The sequence below is a fragment of the Cygnus atratus genome, chromosome 15, assembly GCF_013377495.2.
Source record: "Cygnus atratus isolate AKBS03 ecotype Queensland, Australia chromosome 15, CAtr_DNAZoo_HiC_assembly, whole genome shotgun sequence".
NCBI classification, from domain to species: Eukaryota; Metazoa; Chordata; class Aves; order Anseriformes; family Anatidae; genus Cygnus; species Cygnus atratus.
Genome location: NC_066376.1, coordinates 8,384,053 through 8,411,974, shown reverse-complemented (window position 1 = coordinate 8,411,974; position 27,922 = coordinate 8,384,053). Strand labels below are relative to the sequence as shown.

General features: G+C 40.9%; 3 protein-coding genes across 3 annotated transcripts; 2 read left to right on the top strand and 1 right to left on the bottom strand.

The window, feature by feature from the left end:
• Positions 1–942: 942 nt before the first annotated feature.
• On the top strand, positions 943–10,614 carry LOC118249223 (acyl-coenzyme A synthetase ACSM4, mitochondrial-like). Its single transcript, XM_035548965.1, has 13 exons — positions 943–1,143; positions 1,588–1,798; positions 2,326–2,533; positions 4,399–4,542; positions 5,008–5,164; positions 6,830–6,909; positions 7,277–7,400; positions 7,800–7,880; positions 8,077–8,178; positions 9,175–9,302; positions 9,389–9,488; positions 10,068–10,187; positions 10,528–10,614. Exons 1-13 carry the CDS (start codon positions 943–945, stop codon positions 10,612–10,614), a joined length of 1,743 nt encoding a protein of 580 aa, XP_035404858.1.
• An 862-nt stretch (positions 10,615–11,476) lies between these two features.
• THUMPD1 (THUMP domain containing 1) lies at positions 11,477–15,193 on the bottom strand. Its single transcript, XM_035548964.2, has 4 exons — positions 14,877–15,193; positions 14,450–14,630; positions 13,840–14,088; positions 11,477–13,225 (listed from the first exon to the last, which is right to left on the bottom strand). Exons 1-4 carry the CDS (start codon positions 15,087–15,089, stop codon positions 12,900–12,902), a joined length of 969 nt encoding a protein of 322 aa, XP_035404857.1. The 5' UTR covers positions 15,090–15,193; the 3' UTR covers positions 11,477–12,899.
• A 21-nt stretch (positions 15,194–15,214) lies between these two features.
• On the top strand, positions 15,215–27,874 carry LOC118249062 (acyl-coenzyme A synthetase ACSM3, mitochondrial-like). Its single transcript, XM_035548655.2, has 15 exons — positions 15,215–15,667; positions 17,538–17,783; positions 18,807–19,039; positions 20,392–20,602; positions 21,323–21,530; positions 21,768–21,911; positions 22,763–22,919; positions 23,826–23,905; positions 24,624–24,747; positions 25,329–25,409; positions 26,080–26,181; positions 26,661–26,788; positions 26,900–26,999; positions 27,434–27,553; positions 27,731–27,874. The coding sequence occupies exons 3-15, from the start codon at positions 18,842–18,844 to the stop codon at positions 27,812–27,814; spliced, it is 1,737 nt and encodes a 578-aa protein (XP_035404548.1). The 5' UTR covers positions 15,215–15,667; positions 17,538–17,783; positions 18,807–18,841; the 3' UTR covers positions 27,815–27,874.
• The last annotated feature ends 48 nt before the right edge of the window (positions 27,875–27,922 follow it).

Genomic DNA, 27,922 nt, shown 5'->3' with positions numbered 1-27,922 from the left:
CACAAGAGCAAGAGGTTTTGCTACTGTTGAGGTCCTATTGAGGAGCAATAGCTTTACAGATGGGCTATGGAAGTATCTGAAGATAAGCAGAAAGATGGCAGAGCACCCTGGACCAGATTCATTGGTGTCTTTCTTATTCTTTCGGTTTAATGAGGTGGGAACTCCCTGGGCTCATCGCAGGGTGCTCTGCTAGCTCTTTCCATGCCCAGCACATACAGAGAAACTGTGCCTAGTGTGAGGTGTCCCTGCTGGCACCTGCTCTTGGACTGATGAGCTTCGGCCTCCCTGCAGTGCTGATCCATAGTAAACATCAGGAGCAATGACCAGCTTCGGTCTCTCACTCTGTCATGCACGTTATGTCCAAACAACAAATAATCTAAGCCCTAAACATCTCTAGGACTGAGTTCAGCAGCCAGTTCAGTGGGGTGATAGAAGGGGTTCACAGGGTTCATCCTTTCTAATTGTGGGCTGAAAACTGGCTTCTGCTATCCGGGGTTTGGTGTTTTTTTGTTGTTTTTGTTTTGTTCTGTTTTTGACAGAAATAGCTGCAGTAGTGCCCATCCAAACACACTATTCATGTGCAACATGCCAAAAACTCTTAGGAGGTGTGTCCATAGTTTCAAGTCCATCCTTTGGTTGGACAGCATGGGAGTTGTCATCTCAAGGGGGAATTCTATGAGAAGCCTATGGACAGCTTTAAAACCAAAAGACTTAAAAGGGTTATTGGAACTCTATCTTAACCATAAGGAGAGGTGGGATAAAATGTCATGAAGAGGTGGACTTTACTGCTCTGTATACATCTGATCTATTTGGAGTCAGCTGGGAATGCGTACATCATAATGCTATTACTGATTTTTCTGTCTCTTTTAGAAGGGAAATAATCATTAAAAAATAGCTCTGATGGTTATCCTCTCCAAAAGCCCACATATATCTGGTTTTGCCATGAAGATTTTACTTGAAATTCAAGTGTTGCGGTCTTCATGGAGCATCCAGACACTCTACAGATTATTCCACCAGTGTCATAAGACTTTTGCACCTTTGAATCTCTCAGATTATGAAGCCATCAGTCGTTGTGAACAGGAAGTGCCTGAGTACTTCAATTTTGCAGGTGATGTGCTGGACAAGTGGTCTCAAATAGAAAAGGTAGTATTTCCGACCCTGCAGATTCAGTATTTTAAATGAAACTGTGCCTTTATTCCCGCAATTCATGTCTAAAACTGTCACTGACTTCAACAGGACCAGAATTTCCTCCCCTTTTTCTGTTTTAATGTCTTACTTTGCAGGGAAAGGACAGTCAATTTGCTTCAGCATCAAAGGGGACATGGTGCTTTGTATGTATGACAAAGTGCCGGGTTTGTAAAAGCCTCCAAGTAATTTATGAGCATTGCAAATCAGCTAAATATACACAGAAACTTTTATGTGCCTTAGAAAAGGGTTCTTTTAAACAGAAACTAAACACATGCTTAAGATCCTTGCCCTGTCCTAGAATATATAACATTGTTGAATTGCACTGCCTGAAGCATCCCAGAGGAACTACAGGAATCTTGGAAGTAACCAGCATGTCACTTGTTCTTGCATTGTCTCTAGGAACGAAAGGAACCATCAAACCCAGCTCTGTGGTGGATAAATGGAAAAGGAGGTGAAAGGAAATGGAGCTTTGAAGAGCTGGGCTTTGAGTCACGAAAAGTGGCCAATGTGCTCTCTGGCCCGTGTGGTCTGCAAAGAGGAGACCGAATTATAGTGATTCTACCCCGAATCCCAGAGTGGTGGCTGCTGAATACGGCTTGTATGCGAACAGGTGAATTGTATCATTCCTGATGGTCTGTGGACTGCTTGTTACCTTCTGTGTCAAAAGTTGGTTAACAATTCATTTAACAGTTACATTTCTTACCTGACTTTGTAGGTTGAATATTTGACAATCAAAGGTACTGACAGGGGCAGTGTCTTATGACTGGTGAAATTACCTTCATTGGTTTTCTTTCACTTTTTGTGGCTTGTGATGATTTAGAAATCAATTTGATTTAATTTCAACAGATTTATGTTAAAGCTGCTAGCATTAACTGCCCTGAAGTTATACCTTCTACTTACATTGTGCCTGGAGCAAAGGGTCTCTTAGAAACAGAAACTATTTTGTGCTTTAGATCTGCACATCTGTATTCAAGTGGAAGCAGAGTCAATCTGTTCAGGGATGTGTGACTTGTTTAACCCTCATCTCATTTCTGGATTGAATGGTGATGATATTCAACAAATCAGAAGAAGCTATGAAGTGACCAGGGCTGAAAGTGAAAAATAGCTAATAAGTTTCCCATTTTATTGTACTTTCAGGTGTTGTCTTCATCCCAGGGACAACACAGCTGACAGCAAAAGACATTTGCTATAGATTGCTGGCTTCCAAGGCTAAGTGTATTGTTACAATTGATGAGCTTGCTCCTGCGGTGGACTCAGTTGCATCCAAGTGCCAGTTTCTGAAAACAAAGCTAATTGTATCTGAAAGCAGAAGAGCTGAGTGGCTTAACTTCAGTGATTTGTTCAAGTAAGTGCTTTCTGCCTCAGCTCTATCACTGTTACCTCAAATGGAAGATTTCTCATTGTTTAAACACATACTTGTGTCTTGTTAATGAACTAATACCTTTGAGAGGGTGGAGGAAAGGCAATTTAGTCAGTGTTCTACAAAGAAAGAGAATATTTGGGAATAGCCAAATTGCTAAGTAAAAAAAAAAGTATAGTTTAGTCTTAGGACATCTAGGTTTGTTTCATGTGACTATGAAATAATATGGGAAAATAATACGTGAAAATGGACAGGAAAGTCTTTCATTGACAGCTGTGGACTATTTGCCTTCTAAAGCTCAAAGAAAAATATTCTATACAAATTACTCCAATCCATATTCCTAAAACCTGATGATGATAAGACTTACGTGAATAGCATTTCTCTATGAAAAGCTAAAAGAGCACAGTGCAAAATGTTCCTAATGCATTTAAAAATCCACCTGACTCACTACTGAAATGCAGCTACCGAAGTGGCACCCAACAGACAGCTTTTCACTGCAGTGCACAGGACTGTACAAGGGGTGGTGAAGCACCATGGGGTAGGGAAGCAAAATACCCTGCTGCAATGTGCTCAGGGTCCTAGATGTGATTTTTACAAACCAGCATTTTGTTAAAAGCATCTGTGTAACTAAAAACATTCTTTCATGGTGGAATACAAGCTCTTTAGTCACTTTGAGAGCTTTGTAAGATGTTCTGTGCACTCTTACAACCACTGAAGTCTGAACTAGCATTACCAGTTGTCACTGTATTTCCTTCAAACAATTACCCACCTCAGTGCCGCTTAACTGGATGACAAAGAAAGCAGTAACACTGCATTCTTAAACCTCCTAGAGCTACTAAAGCATTGTCAAGTGGATTTGAAGCATCCTCTTGCATGCTGGGCTTAATAGTTCAGGGCTCAGGTCCATGGCAGTGGGTAAAATTGATTTGATAAAACCTGAATATTGTCTGGAACTGTGTCAGTCCTACAGAGGCTGCCACTGGGGGTCAGGCAGGTAGGCTGTCTGGTTTCCCCAGATGGCTGCCTTGCAAAGTGCTAGCTGTCTGGCTCCAGGGTTGCTCGGCTGTCAGGCTCCCAGTCTTCTCAGACTGCTGGGCTGTTGTCCTGCTGGGCTTGCTGTCTCGCCAGATCGCTGGCAGCCTGCCTACCTAGTGGGGTGGCCGCCCGGCCTCCCAGCCCCGTGTCCTCAGCTGCCTTAGCCAGCTGCTGAGCTGGCCAGGGGGCTGTGGACCTTGTCAGCAAGGCTACCTGCCAGCCAGCACGGGGAGACAGCGGGCCCAGGAAGACAGACATCCTGAGCCCAACCTCGCAGCGGGGGCCAGGCGTGGGCAGTGTTTCTGTGCCAAGCAAAACCTTTTCAAACATCAATCCTGGCACAGAAGAAGAAGTGGTTTTGCTTTCTCATCCCATTACGGGATGAGAAATATCTCCCTGTCATGGACCAGACTGCCAGGAATTTGTGCATCCCCATGCTTCCCCAGGATAATTAACTGGTGGGACCATCCACCACCTGAAATGGTGGGTGTGCCCTCAGCTAATCACGTTAAGGCTGGAGGATATGCTTTCTGGAGGGTACTTTGATCAAACACAAGATTCTGGGACTCTTTATGGTTATGGGAGGTGAAGGAAAGTGAGCCAGTTGGGGGTATAACTGTGGAGAAGATCTACACAGAGAAAAGTTAAAGACTAAGATCAACGACACTGATACAGAACTAGCAGTGCAAGAGTGAAGGAATCTCAGTAGTTTCTTAGCACTAACGTCTCACTATACAGACAATCCTGCTTAAAGGAGCCAAGCTAAATCTGCCAAATAACATCATTCACTGTTTCATATGTTTCCTTTTTTCAAGGGCTGCCTCTGCTGTCCATAACTGCGTGAAGACAAGAAGCCAGGATCCAATGACAATCTATTTTACTAGTGGTACCACAGGCTTCCCCAAAATGGTTGAACATTCCTATGGAAGCTTTGGTCTGGGTTTTTTTATCTGTGGAAGGTGAAGTATTGAGCTAATTATGCTTTTACAGCTCTGAAATACAAAACAAACAGAAGAATTTCTGTATATGGTAAAACTGTGATAGATGATGAGGCTCTCACATACAGTGCATGTCATTTCTTGTGGTCTCTTCAGCTGAATTGTACCTAGGAAGCAAGGGTCTTGTGTGACATGGTATAAAGCACCATTTTAGAAACTGCTTGCCATGTAATCCATGCAAAATAACATATTTTGAAAAATGAGTTAGGATACCATTTATTTTTCTTTATGTTTACCATCAGTATAAAGGATAGATAAAACGCATTTATTTGAGCTCTTGAGTTTTGGATCAAATTTACCATGCCTTTAAAAAGACATGGCCAAAAAAATAAAAATAGGCCAAAAAAATAAAAACACGCAAAACCTCTCGCATTTTTGATTTCCACTTGCAGGCATCGTTATACTGGTCATCTTTGTCTTTAACAGATATTGGATGAATTTGACTCCCTCAGACATCGTGTGGAACATGTCAGACACTGGCTGGATAAAGGCAGCTATTGGGAATGTTTTTGGTCCATGGTTCCAGGGTACATGCGTTTTCGTACATGCTATGCCACAGTTTGATCCAAAAGTAATCTTAAATGTAAGAACACCATGCTTACAATGAGTAGTTACTCATATTTCATGTTATTTTCCAGGCAGGACACAAAACTAAGCCTCTTAGGTTGATGGGATTAGCTGTTTTAAATTGGCATAACCACAAGGTGATTGTGCTTTGAATAAGAATATAATACAAGAAGGATTTTGCAGCATGACTTTTTTGGGCATAGGATATTACCAGCTGCTTCTGATCAGCAGGAGTTACTGGTATTACGTAAACCTCTCCCCTCCTGTATTTCACTATTGAAATGATAAATGAGCTGAATTACATGTAAATTAATATTTTAATTAAGATGCTATGACCCTTAAGAAAGACAAGTCAGCACTGGAAAACAATGAAGTAGTGAGATGAGCTTGTTCCTAAATCAAATTATTTTCAAGCTTCTCAAGCTAATCTGAGATTTACTCTTGCGACAGAAAAAGGGGAGAGTGCTATTCCTAAATGGCTCAAAGTACATATGTAAAGTGTATGTTCCTAACACCACGAGGTTTATTTGGGCATTTTAATGCCATTTCCTTTTTCAAAATGGTAGTTGTTAGTTTGGTTTTAGTTTCTTTAAATAAATTTCTTGGCCTTGCTGACATCTGCTTGCAACGTGCATGGGGTATCAGATCTCTGCACAAAATGAAGTAGACATTAGAGGCTGCTTTACCCATGGTGTGACTGGAGTGAAGACTGGTAAATGAGAGGTCTGCCCTTTGCTTTTGTTTATCATTACCTGTCCCCTGCCTCTGAGCAAACTTTCATTGCAGGCAGAAGTGAGGTTTAAAAAATAAAAAGTATGGCTTAGTTCTTCTACCAGAGTGATTGAGAATCATTTGCTGGTGTTATTGGTGAGAAAAAAAGATGCGTCAGAAAAAAGAGGCTCAGCTGAGATCTTTACTTTTTCTAGTAAGTCACACATGTCCTGTGTTCAGTGCCAGCCAAAGAAGAAATATATATATATATAAGTGTGCCAGTCTGAAAAAGAAAAAAAAAAAGAAAAAAAAAAACACACCAAAACCTTTTAATACTGCATTACTCTCAATCCAGCCTGAATTTATAGAGGTTTGGCTCTGCACGTTGTACTGCATGGCAGGCACTTTGTCAGGACTGCTGAGGAATTGCAGCATGTCTGGAGCTTTGTGGCAGTTCTTTTCAGCGTGAGATCAAATAAAAGACTGGCATAGGCAAAATATTCAAAAGAAACCTCTCATGTTAGGTGCCTCCATTTTGCAGTGTCTGACTTTGTCCTAAGGTGAAATGTGTGCTTTACTGAAGTCCCTTTCAGAAATTATGTTGTACCTCTAGAGCCAGGTTTTCACACAAAAGGATGGTCCTTTGTGCTTCAAGTGAGTATCAGGACAAACTATGAACACCAGCAATTTACCACAGTGTATCACCTCTTCAGCAGGTGTTTTAAGCACTGTAGTATCTTATCTCAACACTGACAGTCACAGTTGTTTTTGTTTGTTTGTTTGTTTTGTTTTGTTTTACTTCATGGGTTTGACTTCTTTTTGCTTTGGCTTACAATGTTAAGTGAGGTTACAGTCAGGCTTTACAATTTGTGCCCTAATATGGAATAGAAATGAATCGTTAGCAGGAAGTTGTTTTTTTTTTTTCCCAAAACAATATTGTTGAATTCTAATTTTCTTTTTAATTTGTCAGACCTTGTGCAGGTATCCAGTGACCACTCTGTGCAGCGCCCCAACTGTCTACCGTATGTTGGTACAGCACGACCTCACCAGGTACCTCACGTCTGTTAGCAAGTGGCCATGCCATGTCCAGACAAGCTATTGCCTGGGCCTTAATATTGCTTTCTACTTAAACTCTCAGAGTGGTGGAAATTCTATGTTGGAGGCAAGGACTGTCAGGAGGCGCAGCCTTTTCCTCAGCATTGCAGAGAGAGGTGACAAAACTTTGCCACCTCCAACCCAGAGCATGTTTTGCCCTGAGGCATTACACAATAAATATACCTCTAGGCATTCTCTCAATCCTAGCTCTAAGAAAGTTCAATATGCCCTGAAGTCACAGGGTTGGACATACAGATGTCAGGGAGAGCAGAATTTGTGCCTTTCTTTCCTCTGATATCAGCAATGTCCTCTGTCTATGAAGGTACGCATTCAAGACACTGAAGCACTGTTTGAGTGGAGGGGAACCAGTCAACCCAGAAGTGATGGAACAGTGGAAAAGCCAAACAGGACTGAATATCTATGAAGGCTATGGCCAAACAGAAATTGTACGTTCACCCTCATTTGTAAGGGGCTACAACTCAGCTATCACTCAAGACTCTCAGGGGACTCAGATATCTCATTCCTCCTGGCAACTGTAGAACTTGGCTATATATATTGGGAAAGAAAGCTGACATTAGAATATGTAGCATTTGCCTTCAGGAGGGTTTATTGTTTTGCTTACAATTACAACTTGGTTATGATACTGCTTCTAAGACTACTTAAACTGTAAAATGTCATAGACTTTTTGTTGAAGACTCTCAGTGAAGTCCTCAAATGTTTTGGCTTACACAGATGGCAGATTTAGATCTTAAGCTAGCTCAGCAGTGGGCACAGTACAAGAGCAGGAGTAGCCTCAGCAATGACAGTGAAAAACATCTGGGCTGGTTGTTTGTCTTTTCCAACAGGGAATGATATGTGGAAATATGAAAGGAATGAAAATTAAGCCAGGTTCCTTGGGCAAGGCAGCTCCCCCCTATGATGTTCAGGTATGGTGATCTCCTTTTCTGTTTGCTGTTATCATAAGAAGTGAAAAATGGGAAAGCGCAACATACAGTACAACTTTCAGTAGCATATGGTGGTATTCAGGGCTGTGAGTGGTTAAGCTGTTGTGTTGGTTAGTTTTAGAACATGGTGTTCTTAAAATGTGAAAACATAACTACCCATTTGCCTTTTCTACTGCAGATTATAGATGAAAAAGGCAGTGTTCTGCCTCCTGGGAAAGAAGGAGACATTGCTATCAAAATTGATGCCAAGCGGCCGTTCACTTTTTTCACTCGATACGTGGTAAGCCAACAGTGAATTTCCTGAGAGCCAGTTCAGGCCTGCAGCATGATATACATTTATACCAACAGGAAGAGGTGCAGCACAAAAGGCTTGTGGCTCTTCTTGACTTAACAGTGCTTTGACTTCAGTGACTTTTTGACTCAGTGGCAATAGCTAAAGTACCAATGGCAGCAACATGCAACAATTCAAACTTCAGCCTAAGATGGTCACCCATACATTTCCCCAGCATATCCCACCTTGACTCCTGTAACAGTGTTAATCCAAAACAAGCTGCCAAACTGAAGCCCTCTCCTTCAAATTTAGTGGAGGGTGTACTCAGCCCTAGTGCATTTTGAGGGAGCAACTCTGCAGTTTTTATGTTACTTTTTTTTGTGTAGAGACACTGGTCTTTTGCTTCTCCCACCATCTTCTTCATAATTACAGATAGCATAGAAGGCAAGAGGAGATTCTTAAAGTGTAGACCCAAATTATGCACAAATACTGAGTATATGTATTTGTTCCTCCCACCATTATTCTTTATCCCTTTTCATCCAGAAAGGTATACAGCAATGGTGCTGCTGTAGGTATGTTTTTTTTTCTTCAAACTTGGTGACTCGACCAGGGTGCAGTTATAAGCACCCCAAGGGAAAAGTAGCTTGATCAGGGCCAGATAGAGACAGTGATTTTCTATTTCTCAAGTTCCATCTGATATCCAGCTACCGTGATAGGGGCAGGGTAAAATATTCTTAATATTATAAAGTATTTATTTTTGGACTGAGCAGGGAATTCATGATATGAAACCTCCATTCTCTCCCCCTTTCTTCAACAGACCTACTGTGTGATCTTCACTTCTGTATGTGCCATTGTGTTAAGGTTTCCCTTATGGAAAAAGCAAGCACAAGCTCTTAGAAAGAATGCAATGAAAGGTATTATGGGTAGTGTCCAAAGTGGCAGAACTCATCTCTAAGCTTAAGGCTTCCCAGTATTTTGAGTATTTAATTGTTGCTTGTTCAACAGGATGATCCAGTGAAAACCGCTTCAACAATCCGTGGGAACTTCTATATCACTGGAGACAGAGGGAGCATGGATGAGGATGGTTATATATGGTTTATGGGGAGATCTGATGATGTCATCATCTCCTCTGGGTTTGTAGATTTCACTTGAAGTGCCAAGAAATGTCTAAGAAATAACTATATACTTTTCATCTAAGCATTTAATTTCTCTCTCCTAGGTATCGTATTGGACCATTTGAAGTAGAGAGTGCCCTGATAGAGCACCCAGCTGTTGTTGAGTCAGCTGTTGTCAGCAGCCCAGATCCCATCAGAGGCGAGGTAATTAGTGATCACTCTTCCATTCATGAAGTGTCTTGCATCAGTTTACATTGAGTTGCCACTCAATTCAGAAGACCCTTAGTATAGCTATCCCAACTTTTTCATTGCTTTACTCAAAGGGAGTGAAGCAGTAGTTTGTATATCCCATATTCCATGTATGGTTTTTTTGAGTGACAATATAATCATTAGTCTGTTAAAGACCATGACAATGAACATAAAAGTGAGTCTGGTAAGAATTGGTGTACACTTTCACCTACTGCCTGGAGAATTATATTCCTTAATTTAACGATGTACATTTGCAGAAAAGGCCCCAGCATCAAAGAACTTTATAACAGTCTTTTGCAGAACTTTTACAAATTTGGAAGCAGATTTTGAAACTTGTGTTGTGGTACTTAGTACCTTTGTTACTATAAAGTAGAAACATTATTTAGTCACAATTTTAAATTTGTTTACAGCACAGGTGTGAAACAGCAAGCTGATACTACAGGCAATACTCATTTATTTGCAATTAACTGCCTCATTTGCTAGGTTGCTATAGATTAATTAATGCTGTAATTTTGGTTTATTTTCTCTTTGTAGGTGGTAAAAGCTTTTGTGGTCTTGTCTCCTTCCTTTAAGGCACAAGATCTAAAGAAACTGGCCTGTGAATTGCAAGATCATGTCAAGAAAGTCACTGCTCCATACAAGTACCCCAGAAAGGCATGTAAATAAGAGTGTTAAAAAAAAAACAAACTCCCAATCACCTTTTTAAAGTGGAGAGAGGCTAGAAACTGAAAGATTAGACTCAGTTCATTACATCCAATTTAGTAACAAACTAAAAAGCCCAAATATGTGGTATGCAAGAGAAATGACAAATACTATTTTCAGGAAGACTGTGGAAAATAATAGACACTACAGAATCTGAAAAATAAAGTGGAACTATTCTACAAGTCACCAAAATCTTATTGAAATTAAACAGAATAGAAACCTATGTTATTTTGAATCAAAAATCTATAAATGAAATCTGCTTATTTTACTTTTTTCCCCTCTTTTTAATCAGATTGAATTTGTCGAGCAGCTGCCAAAGACAATCACTGGGAAAATCAGACGGAGTGAACTGAGGAACAAAGAGCGTGGACAGATTTAGTTTTGATAAGCAATCTAGAAAAACTGTCCCCACTGATTCCACTTATAATGGAGATTTTCTATTACAATTGTAAGCACTAAGATAGGATTGTATTTCACTCACTAGGCAGTGAATGTGTACTAATGCACAAGGTTTAAAAAGTCCCAACTGTATGGTCCTTAAATGTTTGTGCTCTTGTTTAACAAAAATCATAGAATCAAACATACCTAGCAAAGCGTGTGTAAATGCAGCATCTCCCAGCTGCCTAACGCTTGTCAGAATTATGGTAGAAGTGATTACCAGGTGAAGGAGCAGTCTGTTAATTCTTTGAGACCAGATATCTTAACTCAGAAGAAGCTTATTAATAAGGAAATCATAGTACCCAGAAATGGCTATAGATCATGCACACATCCAAATTAAGCACCCTATTTATATGAATCTTGAAAGCCTCCAGGTTCAGAAATGTGTGTGTTAAAAATGAATGTGCAGCAAGGGCAAATTAAAAAAAAAAATAAAATGTCAGAAGTAAAAAAAAGAATGTGGACATCTTAAGCCTGCAGCATAGGCAGCATCTATGTCAGACACAGACTAGACAAATGGATGGCGGTTATTCAGCCATTTCCTCTGAAGACCTGTAGATTCTAAACCTCTAAGAGTGAGAGGCAGAAGGAAAAAAAAAAAACTATTCATGATGAATCCATCTTTGTCCTTGGTAATAATATGAGTAGGCGGTCTTGAATCATGATCACCAACATCAGCCACCAATAAACATTCACAGTTGGCCTTTGTGTCTGGTCTCTAATGGTTCTTTCCTAGGAGTGACCTAGACATTGCTGGTTTTAATCCATACACAAAAGCTTTAAAACGTAAGGAAAACACTAATGCAGGTAAGAAAGCATATTTTTAATAAATGGGTGGTAAGGGATACAGGACTAGGGAAAAAGTCCTCTTAATTTTCCAGCTTCTAAAACAGTTTTGACAGAAGTGGAAAATACAAAGTAAACACTGTTTTGATTTGAACAAATCCTTTTCATTAAACCAAGACAAGTAGCAAGACACTTTTCCCATTAGCAACCCGCAGGCTTTTATACTAGAAATGAAATACTAAAGCTAGACAGTTGTACTGGAAGCATACTCCAAATGCTAATGTAAAGCAGGTTATAGCTGTGGTTTTTGGTTGTTGTTTTTTTCCCCACAGTCACTGTGATATCAAAAGAACTGCTGTAACAAACTGACAACAGAAAAACTGACATTACTTTCAATATGAAACAAAATTAACATTGTAAAGCTAAAACTGTATCAAAAATTAAATTTATTTCCCCTTATCCAATGTGGTATCATGGAGAGCTTCTTTCATTAGAAATTTCCAAGCAGTTTTTAAATCCAAATTTTGAAACTTAGGGAAACAATAAGAACAAAGACTTTATAAGCCTCTGCCAACACCACCCCCCCCCCCCCCCCCCCCCGCCAAGGATTATGTCTTTGGAAAGAGCAGCAAAAGTCTGTTTGCAAGAAAATCGTGGAAAGGATGCTGTTCAGTGACCACATACAGCATTTGTTATAAGCCAATAACTGCTGTATACACAGCTAATGTAAACACACATGTAGCTTTTGCTAAAACCATCTGCAATGGCTGCACCGTACTTCTACTGTTGTAGAACAGTCAAATCTATTATTCTAAATTCTCTCATAGTATTCAAGTATTTTGATCGTAGCAGCCCTTCCAATACACTTTCAAGACTTAGCATGTCCTTGTAGAGGGATGTGTATATACAACCTTCTCTCATACAGGAAAGGATCAGGAGTTTTAGCTCATTCTGCTGTTCACATAGAAAAATATAGCTGAGTTCTGCAGTCACACAAGTTGTCAAATCACTTCCCTAGAAACTCTCTGCAAGCAACCGTCTTCTTCAGATCTCTCACTTCTGTCAATACTTCCCGACAGAGTTGATTCTGCATTGCCTTTGATTTCTGTAGTCATCAGATATAACAAAACAGAGTCAATATGTGTTGGGTTGGTGGCATTTATGTATGCATGCAAATACACCTGCCTTCTGTGCTAACAAAAAGCAATGCAGAACCAAGCTGTAGAAGAATGACAGCAAACCTCACCAGTGGTGAAGCACTCTTACATCTGCAGTATAAAGTCAGCTCCACCTGCAGTGAACATTAAAATTCTTACACATGTGGATTTTAAAAACTAGATTTCAAAACAAAACCCACTCTCCTCCTTAAAACATGCTTACAGAACTCTAGGGCAACGTTTTTAACAGGTTTCCATCGTGTTGATCTTTCTACCACATTTTCTACACTGTCAGCGTATCATTCCCCTTGGACTCAGCTTGTATTTCACCTTCACTCTTATTCTCTTGTTTTACTTCTTCTGAGCTCTTTTCCTCCTCAGTTTCTGGTTTTACTACCGTCAAGTTCAGTTCTTCTGTCACAGTTGATGGATTTTGTTGTGCATCTTCTTTGTTGCTCTTTACTACCTCTTGTAGATTGTATTTTCTGAATAGAACATAGTCTCTCACCACACTCAAGCAACAGACGTTCTTTATTATTTCCACCACAATTGTATATTGTGGGTTATTAAGGTCAACTTTGTTTTCTGGATTGAGGCTGCCCACAATTCCTGTAAAACAAGATATAGTTTTTAAAATGATGGAAAAATGGTTTCAGAGCATCAGCGTACACTACTAAAAGGATAAAAGTTAGAGAAGACAACATCCCCCCTAGCTGTAACTAATTGCTAGTTATCGCAGTTTTTTAAAATAGCGGAACAGAGCACGACTATTAGAAGATACCATCAGTAGGACTGCAGTAACTGAAAAATTAACCCATTGCAATTATCAAGAAACAAAATACCTGAGTAAGGCAGAGCTATTTTATGAGTCGTACGTTCCATGGAAATAGCAATATCTTATTTCAATATAGCATTCAGAGAAAATGCCTGACAGCAGTCCTTTCAAAGTATGCGAAACTAACATGCCAAATTAAATTCAATACTGTATGCTATTCTGCTCATCATCTCTTAAGACATCAACACCAACAAGGCACACTGATATCAAGTTGTATTCACAGTCACAGAGAAGATTTTGTAATTCAACATACAGATTTTAAGCAACAACTATGTATGCCCATTTAGATGACTTTTCTTTTAGTAGTCTGACTTATGTTATGCTGTTATTCACACAATTGTGGCTGCTTCTATACTTGTTTTTCATTCTATGTGAAATCTATACATACCTGCCAATTCCTTAATTACTTCTTCCCTACTCATATGACTGTTATTACGAGCTTTGTAAACAATCTGGAAAGTACCCTTATTAGGGGCTTTAAACCAGGGCTCAAAAAATGTTTCTGTGTATTTTTTCATGTCTTCCATAAAAGCCTTGCAAGTTCCAGAAATGGGCAGCATGCGCAGAATGACTCTTGTTTTCTTCTTTTTAGTAGCATGCATGTCCTTTAATATATGGTGCACCAGGTTTTCAGGTTCTAAAAGACAAACAGCTAGGTATGAGAAACAAACTGGAGGCACTTCCCCCCCCCCCCCCCCGCCTTTTAATAAGCCAGGAAAATGCATGCTTAGCTGCACTGTGGTCCGCCTCAAATTGTTTTCTGGGGAGAACTGTTTTAATACACCAGAACTGGATACCTGAGGATCATTTTGTCAAAGCAGACTCCTCTACTTTTAGCAGCTCTGTTTATGACAGAATTCAGCAGGAAGGTTAAACGGAAGGAGAAACTCTCTATTTGTCTGGCATACACGAGCTCCTGGGCAGCCACACTGTGGCCTGTAACCGATGCCGTTCAGAGAAGCATATCCCCGCAGCACCATACAGTGTCTGTGTCCCACCTATGCCCCGGGTCCTTATGAAGACCACGTTGTTGGCGCCGCTCTCCACCGACTGGAACCGCCGCAGCTTCTGCTCCGTCGAGGTGCGGATCTGATCGACCTCCTTCTTCAGGGCAGCCTCAACATCATCTTCATCCTCTTCCCCCTCGCTTCCAGAGAGCCGCTCCTCGGGATCTGAAAACTGTTCACACAAAGCACATCCCTACTTCAGTAAGTACAGGGCAAAAGTGCTGAAAGCTTAAAACCCGGCAGGGGCCACATCACCAGGGGGGCTACACAGGGCTTCACTTGTGGAAGCCGGCACCCCCGGGGGGCACTGCGGGGTGCAGTTAGGGACAGAAAGGCTGCGCCGCTCCCCCCCAAGCAGGCCCTTACCACCACCACGCCGAGGGGAACGCCCGTCACCGCCGGGGCAGCACGCACGCACCTGCTCGGGCCCGTAGAGCAGGTCCCCGTACTCGCCGAGCAGGCTGTAGGCCTCCCCCACGCACTTGCGCTCGTTCATGTTGCAGGTGATGAGGATGCCGCGCATGCCGGCCTCCAGCTGTCGCCCGCCGCCGCGGGGCCGCTTGGCCCTCGCCGCCGCGAAGTGGCCCTTGGGTCGCCGCTTCCGCGCCGCCACCGGCTCCGCCGTGGCCATGGACTGGGACCGGGACCAACCGAGAGACAGACACCAACACCAACCCCGCCGCCGCCGCGCACCGCGATGGCGTCAGCGCCGCCCCGCCCGGGGCACCATACGGCGCCGCCTCACGGCTGAGCCTCGCCACAGGCCCCCCTGTCCCGGGCCGGAGGAGGCCAGGCGGCGCTCCCGGGGGTTAAGAATAAAGCCCGCGGGAAAGAGTGGGCGGGAAGAGCGGGCCCCCTGGGAACGTCGCGGGCATGCAGGGCAGCCTGGGCTCCCGGCACTGAGTAAAGTTGCTCGTCTTGGTTGCTTTTTCTGTGCTTGGAAACTCAGTCCCGGGATTAAAGGCTCGGTTTGTGTTAGTGATTGTGGAATTAGGAGGAGAGGTGGGCCCGGGAGTGGGCTGGCTGCCACTCAAGAGCGATGGAGCCAGCTGGCCTCAGTCCTGCTTTTTTTTTTTTTTTGCCTCCACATGGCGAGTGTGCCCCAGCAGAAGGGACAGCCGCTGTTTGGCCCTTTCCTCAGTGGCCTGTCAAGCTCCTGAAGTTTTCATGGTGTAAAGGGGCCAGCTGAAACAGAAACTCCTCATACGGGTAATTTTAGCCTTGAAATACTCAAAATGTATTACCAGAGTAAAAATGCACACCACTTAGCATTGGTTTCTGAAGGAAGGTGCCTCTGTGTACTACTGTCCATGAGGGCCTCATCTCCCTCTGTTAGCCCTTGAGCTTTTTGGACAATCAAGAGGAGAAAAATGAAGATATTTTGTGAAAGCAGGTAGAGGACAGAGCTAAAGAGGCCTCACTAGGGGCAGGACTATCATGTTATTTACACATTGGATGAAATAGGGGAAAAAAGTTCATAAATGAATGGAAGTATTTATCTGTTACAACTGCAACAGGAGATGACATTTACGTTGTATATAAAGCTTTGCTCCTGCAAAGTCTTTGAGGCTCATTTAACTCTACAGCAATTGTTATACCTTGGTGGGATTATTGATCACAAGTAAATTAAAAGTCATGTAATCTTTGCTGGGTTGGGGGTGTGTGAAAGACTCAAAGTTCTGGTGAGTTGCAGCAATAGTCTGTGGATCTGGGCCTGTGGGGACAGCCTGGCACAGGAGGGAGGATTTCTGCAGGCAGCTGTGAGCGGTGCAGAGGACATGCAGTTCACCACGCATAACATAACTAGGGTGCTTCTGTGGTGAGGAGAGCTGAGGGCTTTGGAAAAACCCATCCATGCTCAGGAAAATAGTTTTATGCTTTATCAAAAGAATAATACAGAGAAACAGTTACGCCTCTTTTACACTTTGGTCACTGTGGAAGGTTTTTCTTCCTAAGTATTCCTGGCACATTCACTGACATCACAAGCTGGTTGCTGTCATGTTTGGTTTACTTCTGTGCCTCCTCTGGGGTGATGCAATCTGAGTAGGGAATCCCTTTAAGGCTGTTTGCCTTCTGTGAGGATTTTGTTGCTTGCATTTCAAAGAACTTTTTAAAATGTTGCTCCTGCAGACTGCAGGTCCTTCTTTACTGCTAGGTAGAGAGCAGCTTTGTTGTTTGGGGGAATCTTTTGAATTTTTTTATTTTTTTTTTTGTGCTGCAATGAACATTTCAGGCAGCTGGTTAGCATCGCATTTTTGTCTGCTTGTCACAGACTGACATGGGCAGAACCCCAGAAGGGAGTGCAGGCAAAAGCACATGCCAGGTAAGACCGCAGCACCACCCTTGCTGGTCAGCACTGAGAGGACTGTTTTGCTCCAAACACATTGATGGGTGTTAGCAATCTCTCTGCTGGCCTTAGAGAATGAAGATGCAGCAGGAAGGACTTAGGGCTTGAGCAGCCAAACTCTTACAAAAAATCTTGGTGCCTCAATTTAAGCTACAGCTGTCTCCATCTCCCTGGCAGGTGCCGTCCTTGCAGCAGAGGCTGATGGCAAAAGTATATACCAATGCCATGGCCATGCCCACATTGATGACGGGCTCTGCAGTGATGCCTTGCTGTGGCCAGGACAGAGAGGGGTTGGCAAATGTTCCCTCCCATCTCTCCTGTGGGAGAAGAGCAGAGGAGGCAGCAATGCTGGAGCACAACTTAACTGTTTGTTCTCTGAACATGAGGCAGAGCACTTATAAAACCTATCAAGTCTCTAGCATACACATTAACAAGGTTGGTCAGGGCACCAGCAGCAGCATCCCAGGAATCAATACTCATTGTCAATCATAGCTGAACTGCTATGGTTTCTTGAGGTACCCCAAGCTACCTGCTCAGCAGTGTACTCACACAGTCTATTAATTAATCATAAGGCTGTTGTTCCCTGTGTTGTCCTAGCCAGAATGTAACAGATGTGATTTGGTTGCAGCAAGGTCTTAAGTATGTTTTTAGCCAGGGGCTGGTGAGTGGGAGCAGGGGAGGAGAAAGAAACAGGAGAGATTTTAACCTCTCACTTTCTGCTTCCTCTTTAAGCTCTGCAGAAATTTGTCAGCTCTTCTCACTGGACAGGACTTGGCTGCCTTTTGTGTGAGTCCAAAGTACGTGTAACAAACACAGGAGTCAGTCACTGAATGCAGTGACAGTGCCAGACAGGTGCACAGCCAGGAGTCTAAGATCTGCGTGAGAAGTCAAAGCTGGGACGCATCTCAACACTGAGAGGACTCCATTTTGGTGCAAGGCCAAGAAGCAGTAAATTGGGACTGACAGCTTTTTCACAAGGTAACTGACCCTCCACCCGCCCCTGAAAGCTGCTGGCCAGGGCACTTTTTTGGCACTGGATTTGCTTCTTGTCTGACCACATTCCCTCTTTTCCCTGTTCCTCTCCGTCTTTCATTTGGCTGTGTTTCTTTCCTGTTTTTCATACACAAACTGAATGTTAGAGATTGAAAAAAAAAGAAGTCTTTTTGCTTCATTGAATCACTAAAATCACATGGGTTTGCAGCTGGATAATAATTAATTCAGTAAGGAATTATCGTTGTTTATATTATTTTGTAAATAAAAATTGACAATGCATGAAAATAATGACTTCAGATTTTTCAGTCCTCCTGCTAAGTTCAGGCTACAGAAGTTCAGCCTACAGAAGTAAGGCTCTACACTTTGGATCCTTTATCAGTGAGTCTTTTAAAGTTTCCCCATCTCATAAAATGGTGTTTTTTGCTGACCACACATCAAAATAGTATTTCATACATCAATACTAAAACTATTTTCAGGGCTTTCCTACATTGATTTAATTCCTGGCAGACAGCATATTCCCAGTGCTGATAGACTAGAAAAACTCCAGATGTCTTTGTACTAAGTAACACTGGTCAGCCAGTAACTAATGCAGGATTGTTGGATTATCTTTGTGGCATCTTGGTCCACACTGTTACTTCTGCGTTGTCAATCAGTAGCAGATATTTCATTTACAGAAGTCACAGTTTAAGAGCTTTCAGCATCTCTCTGCTATATAAGGTAACTGCAATGTGATCTACCAGATCAGCAGGGCTTGTGGGGAGGGAAGGAATGTGAACAGGTAAGCTATCACACTGATGGGGCTGAGTGCTGCTGCTTGAGTGTGTGGTCAGGATCTCAACTGCATGATGGTCAGGAGAGAGCAGGGGCTACACAGTGGCAAAACCAGAGCTGTCCTCAGCAGGTATTCCAATTAACAGTTACTGTTTTTCCAGTGTATGCACTGTGTGATGATAAAAGCTGTTCTGAAACCACGTGGCTAATACCAGGTTTGTATCTGTGTCACTGCAGAATTTCTTGGAGAGGCTATAGCCATTGTTGCTGCCATGCATTTTCTACTGAAGGTCCCGAGTGCTGTATCTCTGCATGCTGCCCTGAGAAAATCTCTCCAGCTTTGCAGTCAGAGCTACACGGTTTCCACCTCTTTTAGTTATGAAGCCATAAAACAACAGTACAGACCAGAGGTGCCGGAGTACTTCAACTTTGCAAGCGATGTGCTGGACAGATGGACTGAAATAGAAAAGGTAACAGTTCCGTGGCTTCTCAGATGCCGAAGTAGTTAATGCTGTCAGTGACAAATCCAGTAACCAAACCACTGAGTTATGCTCTTGGTTATAATCTGATGATCATCTCATGCATTTTGAATCTGTAGATCCCTTAGGCCACATGCTGTCCTGTCCATGAGTCCAAGTAGTTCATTTTTTTAATCAGTAACTCCAGTGAGAATGACTGTAAGCAGGTGCTTCAAGAATGAGACAATGGACTTTTTACTGCTCTAAACCATGCATTAGTTCCACCATCAGCTGTGACATGCACCCTGTCTGGTTGTGCTGGCCAAATCACTTGACCTCCATACATTTCATTGCCTGCCTACAGAATGAATGATACTGTGTAATGTCAAACCTCTCCATCCTTTCCCAACTGAGAAATCTTTGCATCAGGGACTTTACATCTACAAAACTGAAAACTGAGTGCCCAAACAGACATGAGGTCTAAACAAGGAAAGGAGAAAAACAGGGAGAAAAAAGAAAGTATAGGTCTATCACCTATCCTGTTATGTAACTCGAGTCTGTGGATGTAGGACTGGTTTTGCAGGCTCAGGTTCTTCATGATGAGGGTCTAAACATAGTTATGTCCACCTGGCAGCAGGAACAGAGCAGAGGTATCACCTATCTGACACAAAGGGAGCAATTGTTCCTTTTGCAGAAAAAACAGATTTTGGCAGGCTGAGCAAGAAACAGCATCTGGTGCCCTCTGAAGTGCACAGCTAAAATCTGCTTCCTGAAAATGAGCCTTAGTGTTACTGTACCTTCAAATATTTGAAAATAAACCATATTTCTTTTGCCCCAGAGAGTTTTGCTCAAGAAGCGGCTTGCACAGTGCTACTGCTAAATGCATTGGGCCCCTTTAGAGCACATTGTATACATACATTTCACTTTTCACACATCAGTTCACACTGTGTGGGCCTATGCTTTTGAACCTGTGATTTAATTTTCAGAATTACCAAACAGGCCCAATTCCAGATGAAGTTGGAAATGACCTCTGAGGGTTTGGGAAACTCTGGGGCACAGCCCAGAAGAACCCACATTTATCAGCTGCTTTGTTTTCATGGCCTGAAACAAAAGGTTGTACAACCTCTTCAGAGTGTAACATGATGAGCTCAGGAAAGGAATACAAATTTAATTTCTTAAATGACATTCATAGGCTGTTTATGCTGAAGGAGAGTTCTTTGCCTCATTTGGAATCAGTGGCAGATTTCAATTGCATCCCCAGATTTCTCCAGCAATGACTAACTGGTAAATGCTCTTCTTCCTCAGACTTAAAGGCAGCATGTTTCTAAAATGAAGTGTTTACACTGCACCCTTTTGTTCTACAGGAGGGAAAAAAAACTAAAAATCCTGCGTTATGGTGGGTAGATGGTGATGGAGAAGAGGTAAAATGGAGCTTTGAGGAGCTGGGAGTCCTTTCCAGGAAAGTAGCTAATGTACTCTCCGATGTCTGTGGTCTGCAACGGGGAGACAGAGTTCTTCTTATTCTGCCCCGGATCCCAGAGTGGTGGCTGGTGAATGTGGCTTGCTTGAGAACAGGTTGGTAAAAGCATAGAAATAGTATACAGGTATAGAAATTATGACTTAAGCCAATCCTTGCTTTTTAACACAATCAGAACTACAAACATGCTGTTGAAGATGAGCTATTGCCACACTGATCAAGAACATCCTTCGTGCCAAGTTTATCTTTGTGATACTTTTAGGACTTCCGCACATGCTCTATCTATTAAGGAAACCCTGTGAGTCCGTGTGCCTCTGTCATTCTCTTTCCAGCACTTGTGATGAATCACAAATGCACCTTCTTGCAAACTTGCAGTGAAATTAACCCACGCTTAACCAAGTGTTTCACGTGTTCCCCTGTGGGATCTGTTAAGTACTCAGCTTGCCAGAATTTACAACCCAGAATGTATTGGTGCCTCACAAACACTAGTAGGGTACAGCTCTGTCTACCAGTAAAGAAATTGAGTCCAGAGAGAAGGCATGGTCCAGTGGAGGTGTTTTCAAAACGAGAAAAGTTGTTCTGTTGATTTCTGTTAGTGTCCTGTGATCAGCCTAGTATTGGCTAACTTGTGCTAATCCTCACATAGAATTTAATCCATCAAATAAATCAGTGTATTTACAAATGTAGGACCAAATCCTGCTTTAATACTGCCTTGTCTCACTCAAAAGCACTAGGTAAGCTGAAGTCTGCTTGTAGGTACAAGTATTATTATTATTAAATGTTTAGGCTCTTTTTCCATTCTACTTCCTCCCCTTTAGGAACTGTCCTGATTCCTGGAACGCAGCAGTTGACAGCGAAGGACATTCTCTATCGACTACAGAAATCCAAGGCAAAGTGCATCATCACTGATGATTTTGTGGCACCAGCTGTAGATTCAGTTGGGGCTGAATGCCAGTCTCTGAAATTCAAGTTGCTTGTGTCAGAGGGCCACAGAGAAGGATGGCTGAACTTTAAAGATCTCCTGAAGTGAGTAACCACCACTGTGAAAGTGCCACAGCAAAAATAAAAACATGTTAGTTTGTTTTGAATAGGAAATGCTGGCACATGCCAATATGTTCCTATCCTTCTAGGGCTGCGCAATGGAAAAATGTCAGTGTTTTTGATGTTTCTGATTGCTGCAAAACTTATTTTAGTTAAACATTTTTAAGAGCATGTAAGTCACACTTTCAAATCACTTTATTCATCGTTTTGCTTATTTTAAAGAAATGCTCCGTCTAGTCACCAGTGTGTGACCACAAAGCATCAAGATCCAATGGCCATCTATTTTACCAGTGGAACTACAGGATACCCCAAAATGACTGAACATTCCCACAGCAGCTATGGTATTGGCTTCACAGTAAGTGGAAGGTATGGATATTATTTTGATGGACATGTTTGTGTAGCTGGTCACATGGCAGAAGGAAGAGAAACACAAGATTTTTTTCCAGAAGCCTTTGTTTCACTTTTTTAAAAAACAATCATTCTGTTAAATTTGAACAAGGTTTGTTTGTTTGTTTTTCCTGGGAAACAAGTCATACTTTGAGTCCAGCCAGTATGTATAGAATGTAGCAGTCAAATGGCCTTACTAATTTCTTTTCGGTGTTTTCTTTAACTTTTGATAACTTCTTCATTGTGTACAGTTAACCGATTACCCCAAACTGAACATCAGCACAAGTTTATAAAGTCTGTATCATAAAAGAGAAAAAAATGTGGGTGTGAAGTTTCTGAACTCACACACGTCTAGATTAGACACAACTTCCACAGGAACAAAATGTTGATAGTTCAGAATCTTTACATTTATAAAGCAATGTTGTTTATAAAATTGATATGGCAGTACACTTCACTGAAACTGGGAAGGAATAACAAATCAGGAGAGACCAAAGTGAAAGTAAACAAACAACCAAAAAATCCTTATCTCTAAAAGTGAGTTCAGTGAAACCCTGGCAATCTTACATTCATACAGTACCATGTTCTGAGGTGGCATTTGCTTGTCCGTCAGTATAACTTCCTTTAGAAGAATGCAACATCAGTCTGTCTGGATGACATCCTCACTGTGCTGTGGCTCACTTGTGCTCAGAAATTCAGCCATTTTTAAGTGTCATTTACCCAAGACAAACAGTGCTGGATGGGACTCCATGACATATCTTGTGTTGATGTTTTAATGCTTGTCTTTTTCCTGCCAAATACAGATTGTGAACCGCGTTTCCTTTTGTTACCAGGTACTGGCTGGACTTGACTCCTTCAGATATATTTTGGAGCACATCAGACACAGGCTGGGCAAAGGCACCTTGGACCAGTGTTTTTTCGACGTGGATTCAAGGGGCATGTGTATTTGTACATAAAATGCCACAGTTCAACCCAGTTACTGTCTTTGAGGTAAGTGAGGAGGGCTCAGCAACAAACAGCACTATTCTTGCTTGCTGGTCTTGTCAAACCTTTCATTCCCCTGGTGGTGCACAGGGGGCAGCATGTAGCACAACGGTAATATTAAGTCATTATTTCAGTACTAAGTGCTGCAGATACATAAAAGCACAATTGACATCAGAACAGTTTAATCATATACTCTGCTGAAAACAGGTTTTACTGCGCAAACTTGCAAACATTCATTCTAAGGCCTGAAAGAAGCACAAAAGAAATTGGACTGGGATTTGCAGAGCACTTAGTGGTGTTATTAAAATAAGTGATAATAACAGATAAATGAGAATTTCAGTTGCCTGCACCAAGTAATCCAACATTAAGGAGTGAAGATGCAGCAAGGCTGAATTTCTTTAACAAATGGCGTCAACGTTATATTGTCTTATGTCCTCCACACACAACCCTTCATCCTTTGAAAAAGACTACCATCATCATATTTATTTTACTTAGACGGCTGGAAACTGTTAGATAACATCAGGCTCTCTTGAAGAACACTTGGTTTTACTCCTACAGAATATCTCAGAAAGTAGCCTCATAGTTTCACTTGTTTTCTACTTAAACTTCAGTTATGAAGAAACTGTGCAACAAGGACTGCAAAGCTTTCAAGAGCACAAAACTCTGGTGTGGGGAATTAATTGTAAGATGATGTAGATTCTGTTTTGAATAAGAAACTAGTTAGATAAAACTGCTGTATGTTGGTGTTGGCAACTATAGAACTAACTGTTTTTTGGACACTAACATTTTGTTCATGTGTTTTATAAGCTCGATGTAGACAGAGATCATTACATTATCTCTTATAATGTAGATGAGACTTCATGGGTTTCAGTGTATTGGCAACATTCACTTTTCTTATTCTAAATTCTCTAGAGTCTGTCAAGATACCCCATAACTGTCTTTTGTTCTCCTCCAACCGCATATCGAATGTTTGTGCAACATAAACTGTCCAGGTAAGAAAAAGCAGAGTACTTCTAGTGGTGGATTTGATCAAAACAATGAAGCAAGTGCTCAGCTCACCTTGATTTTATTCCAAATTTACAATGGTGTAACAGTAACTCTGTGTATTTCTCAGCATCTTGAGTCTTATGTGTGATAAAGAAAGTCAGAAAGAGTCAGGGTGCCACCTCAGATTTCATAAATAACAGTGAAAAGCAGTTTAGCTGAAGCTATAATAAGATAATCATGGTATCATGCTTAAACTATCCTCCAAAGTGCTTTTATAGTCACATTCTCCTTCCCTTTGTTTTTCTACTGTGTTTCCCCAGTCATATACGCTACAAGAAGTGTATGTCAGTACAGCTTGGTGAAATGTATGCAAAACTATTCGGCCTCATTTAACTCTCCTGTGCTATTTTTTTTTTTGTCATTAGGGTTGAATTTCATCAATCCTCTTCGGGTTAGACTCCAGTTCAGTTTCTAGGGTTAGAAGCACAATATTGATTATAAGATTTTCAAATTAGACAGGAGTAAAACAGGTGTTTTTCATTTTTGTTTGCCTTTTTTTCAGATTTGTTTCTGTTCAGTGCTACACAGTTCAAATAGAATTAATAGCTCTCAGTAAAATTTTTATTTTTGTGTAGAAAGGTTCCCACAATACCGGAACAGAGTACTGAATGGGACATAACAGATAGATAACTGCCAGTTATTTAATTTCTTTTTCCCACCAAGCTATACATTCAAAAGTCTGCGTCACTGTGTGAGTGGTGGGGAGCCGATCAACCCCGATGTGATGGAAAAATGGAAAGTGCAGACTGGGCTGGATATTCATGAAGGCTATGGACAGACAGAAACAGTATGTACAGCTTTACAGATGAAAAATTATACTTTACAGATACAACAATAAATTCCATTCATGTTGCCAAGAAAAAGTGATTAAAAAGATTACACGGTTGTATTTAGTTTACATACTCCTCATCCCTTCAGCACATTCCAACAACACCGATTCATCACAACTATCACAACAGTTACAAAGTCAATTGTGATAGGCAACAGTAGAAAAACATAGTGTTTTTTTTGAAGTCCTAGAACAATTGTAATGTCTTTACCCAAAATCCAAGCACTGTTACTCACTCTTGTGAGCTTTGAATTGAGAACTAACACAAAAGAGGTATATTCCTCATTACTGCATTCCAAATTCTGCTTTAAAAGCTGTCTTTAGAACATTCACTGTCATTGTTTGGAGCTGTGGGCAAGATATCGAGGGCGTACTTTATTTCTAGAAGTTTAATCATTGGATATATGATTATAATGAGGACCGTTATTATTTCTTATAGAAATTTGCAATGTTAGCTGAGTATTTTAAACCTGAGGTAAAGACTGTACAAGTTGTCATTTAATTAAGAAAAGAAAAACAAACAAACACATCTGTTACAGGTGCTGGTCTGTGCAAATTTTAAGGGAATGAAAATTAAGCCTGGTAGTATGGGAAAATCATCTCCAACATATGATGTCAAGGTATTGTACCTCTGGTAGCACTGTCTCTCAATAATCATTTTCCATGAGAAAGGTTTGAAAGCTTTAACATGGAGTTGTACTGTGTAGCATCATTCAACAGGAAATGAAAGAGTGAAAAAGTTCCTGTCCCAAACTGAATGTGCAAAGTGAGCATCTAGACCTCCCTGTTGTATCAGCCTCAACAGGGTTACATAGATGACAACCTACTGATAACTGGTGGTTAAATATCAAATGCTAAGGCAATGACAGAAATTAAATTACCGAGTTAAGGAAGAGTGGGAGCGAATGTTATTTCCTGGTGATAACAAATCTGTTGATGCAGATTCTAGCACTAGATCAATTTGCAATATTGTTTAAGATTTTAGTATCTTTCAGTTCTTAAGGTTTTCCCACCCCATTGCTTATCGTCTTCTGGGGTCTTACCAACTTCAATACATGTTTGCACAGTATTTGGAATTCCTCAGATAAAAGACCCAGTGTGAAATACAGTGGATTTGTAGTGATCTTACACTTGAAATGTCAGGGTAAGACCTGTCCTCTACTGCTCCAAATAGTTTTCCATGAAATATTTCAACTAAATACTTTAAATGAGCACCAAGATTCTATAATCTTAATTTATGATTTCTACTTTGAGTCCAAGATAATAAAACAGTGTTTTGTTTATTTTCAGATTATAGATGAAAACGGTAATATTCTGTCTCCTGGAAAAGAAGGAGATATTGCCATCAGAGTAAAACCTACAAGACCACCTTTTCTTTTTACTTGCTATACTGTAAGAACCCTACTACAATTAAAGCAGATGTCCTGTTAAATCTCTGTCACAAGGAATCTGATGCCTCATTTCCTATACATATTCTCTACTTAGAAGGATAAAAGCCTGTGGGGAGGAAAGAGGGATTTCCTTTTTTTTTTTTAATGCAGCTATTTAGTCTACTTACACAATTAGTCGTTCGATGACAGTGTCTTGCCTAACAAGTTAAAATCCACTTTCTTTTGATTGTTATTTATTTATAAAAAGGGAAATCTTTGACAGATTTAGTTTTGTGGATTAGTAATGGTGAATGTTTATTATAATTCACCATTATTTGTGTCCCATTTGAATTTGCTGCACATGATGACATGGACCAGTCTGAAAAGCTGAAATCTTTGAACATTTGGCTTTACCATAACTTATGTACTGAATATGTTAGAATGCAATGTAATGTATTTTTCAAGCTGTTTTTATATAAAATACAATTTCATGTTTACCAGGATGATCCAGAGAAAACAGAGGCAACAATACATGGGGATTTTTATGTTACTGGAGACAGGGGGATTATAGATGAAGACGGATACTTCTGGTTTGTTGGAAGATCTGATGATGTCATTACTTCTGCTGGGTAATTTAACTGATTAATAGTACATCTTCAAACTTGAACAATACAGCTGATTCAGGTGTGATGGTATGTGTATTTCAAATGTGTGTTTCAAAAAGACCTTTCATTTTAAAGATACCGTATTGGACCATTTGAAGTAGAAAGTGCCCTATTAGAGCATCCCGCAGTGGTGGAATCAGCAGTAGTCAGCAGTCCAGACCCCATCAGGGGAGAGGTAAACTAAGTTAAACAAGCTTCTGTCTAAAAGTAGCTTTGTGCATACCAGAGCTGATGAAACCCATTTTCCACTGGATTTGTCTACCCAGTGATTAATTTTTTAAACTAAATAAATTCAAATTGGCATTCTACTCTATCCCTCCATGCCGGAAAAACTGACCGGAGACAGTTGCCCCAGTATCACATACAACAAAAGCACCATTTGAAAATTTTTCTTAACATTCAAATACTTAAAATTATGGGTCTTTAGTAAATGTATATAAATTACCTCCGGTCCATACAAATTCAACATGTGCAGACAGTGGCAAAGCTGTTTGTATCAGCCCTATACATTGTTCTACATTTTGTCAGCAAGTGTTTGGTTAATGTTTCAAATCTTACTGTTGTGCTGTGTTTCATTGGCATTTAACCCATTGTTCCTTTAACTTTAAGGTAGTGAAAGCCTTTGTTGTTTTAACATCTGACTATGTTTCACGTGATCCAGAAGAAATGATGAAAGAGCTACAGGACCATGTTAAGAAAGTTACTGCTCCATACAAGTATCCTCGGAAGGTGAGTCTTCAATTACTCCAATATTTTACATATTTTTCAGTAGCAGGTAGTGAATTATTTGATAGCAGGTATCAACTATTATATGGCTTATAAGGCTGTGCTGCTGAGATTAAGTAAGTCAAAATTTAGGTAAACTGTATCTTATTTTGTATTGCAATTTCTTCCCTTTCCCATTAGATGGAGTTTGTTCAACAGTTGCCAAAAACTGTTAGTGGGAAGATCCGAAGAAATGAACTACGCCAGAAGGAGTGGAGAAAATAGTAGAGTTCTGTTGTTTTTTTTTATAGGGTAGGTCTTTTGTTTTTTAAACAAAAGTAAGATAGTGCTGATTTACATGGTAATGTAGAGTAAAAGACTATGGCCTTATTA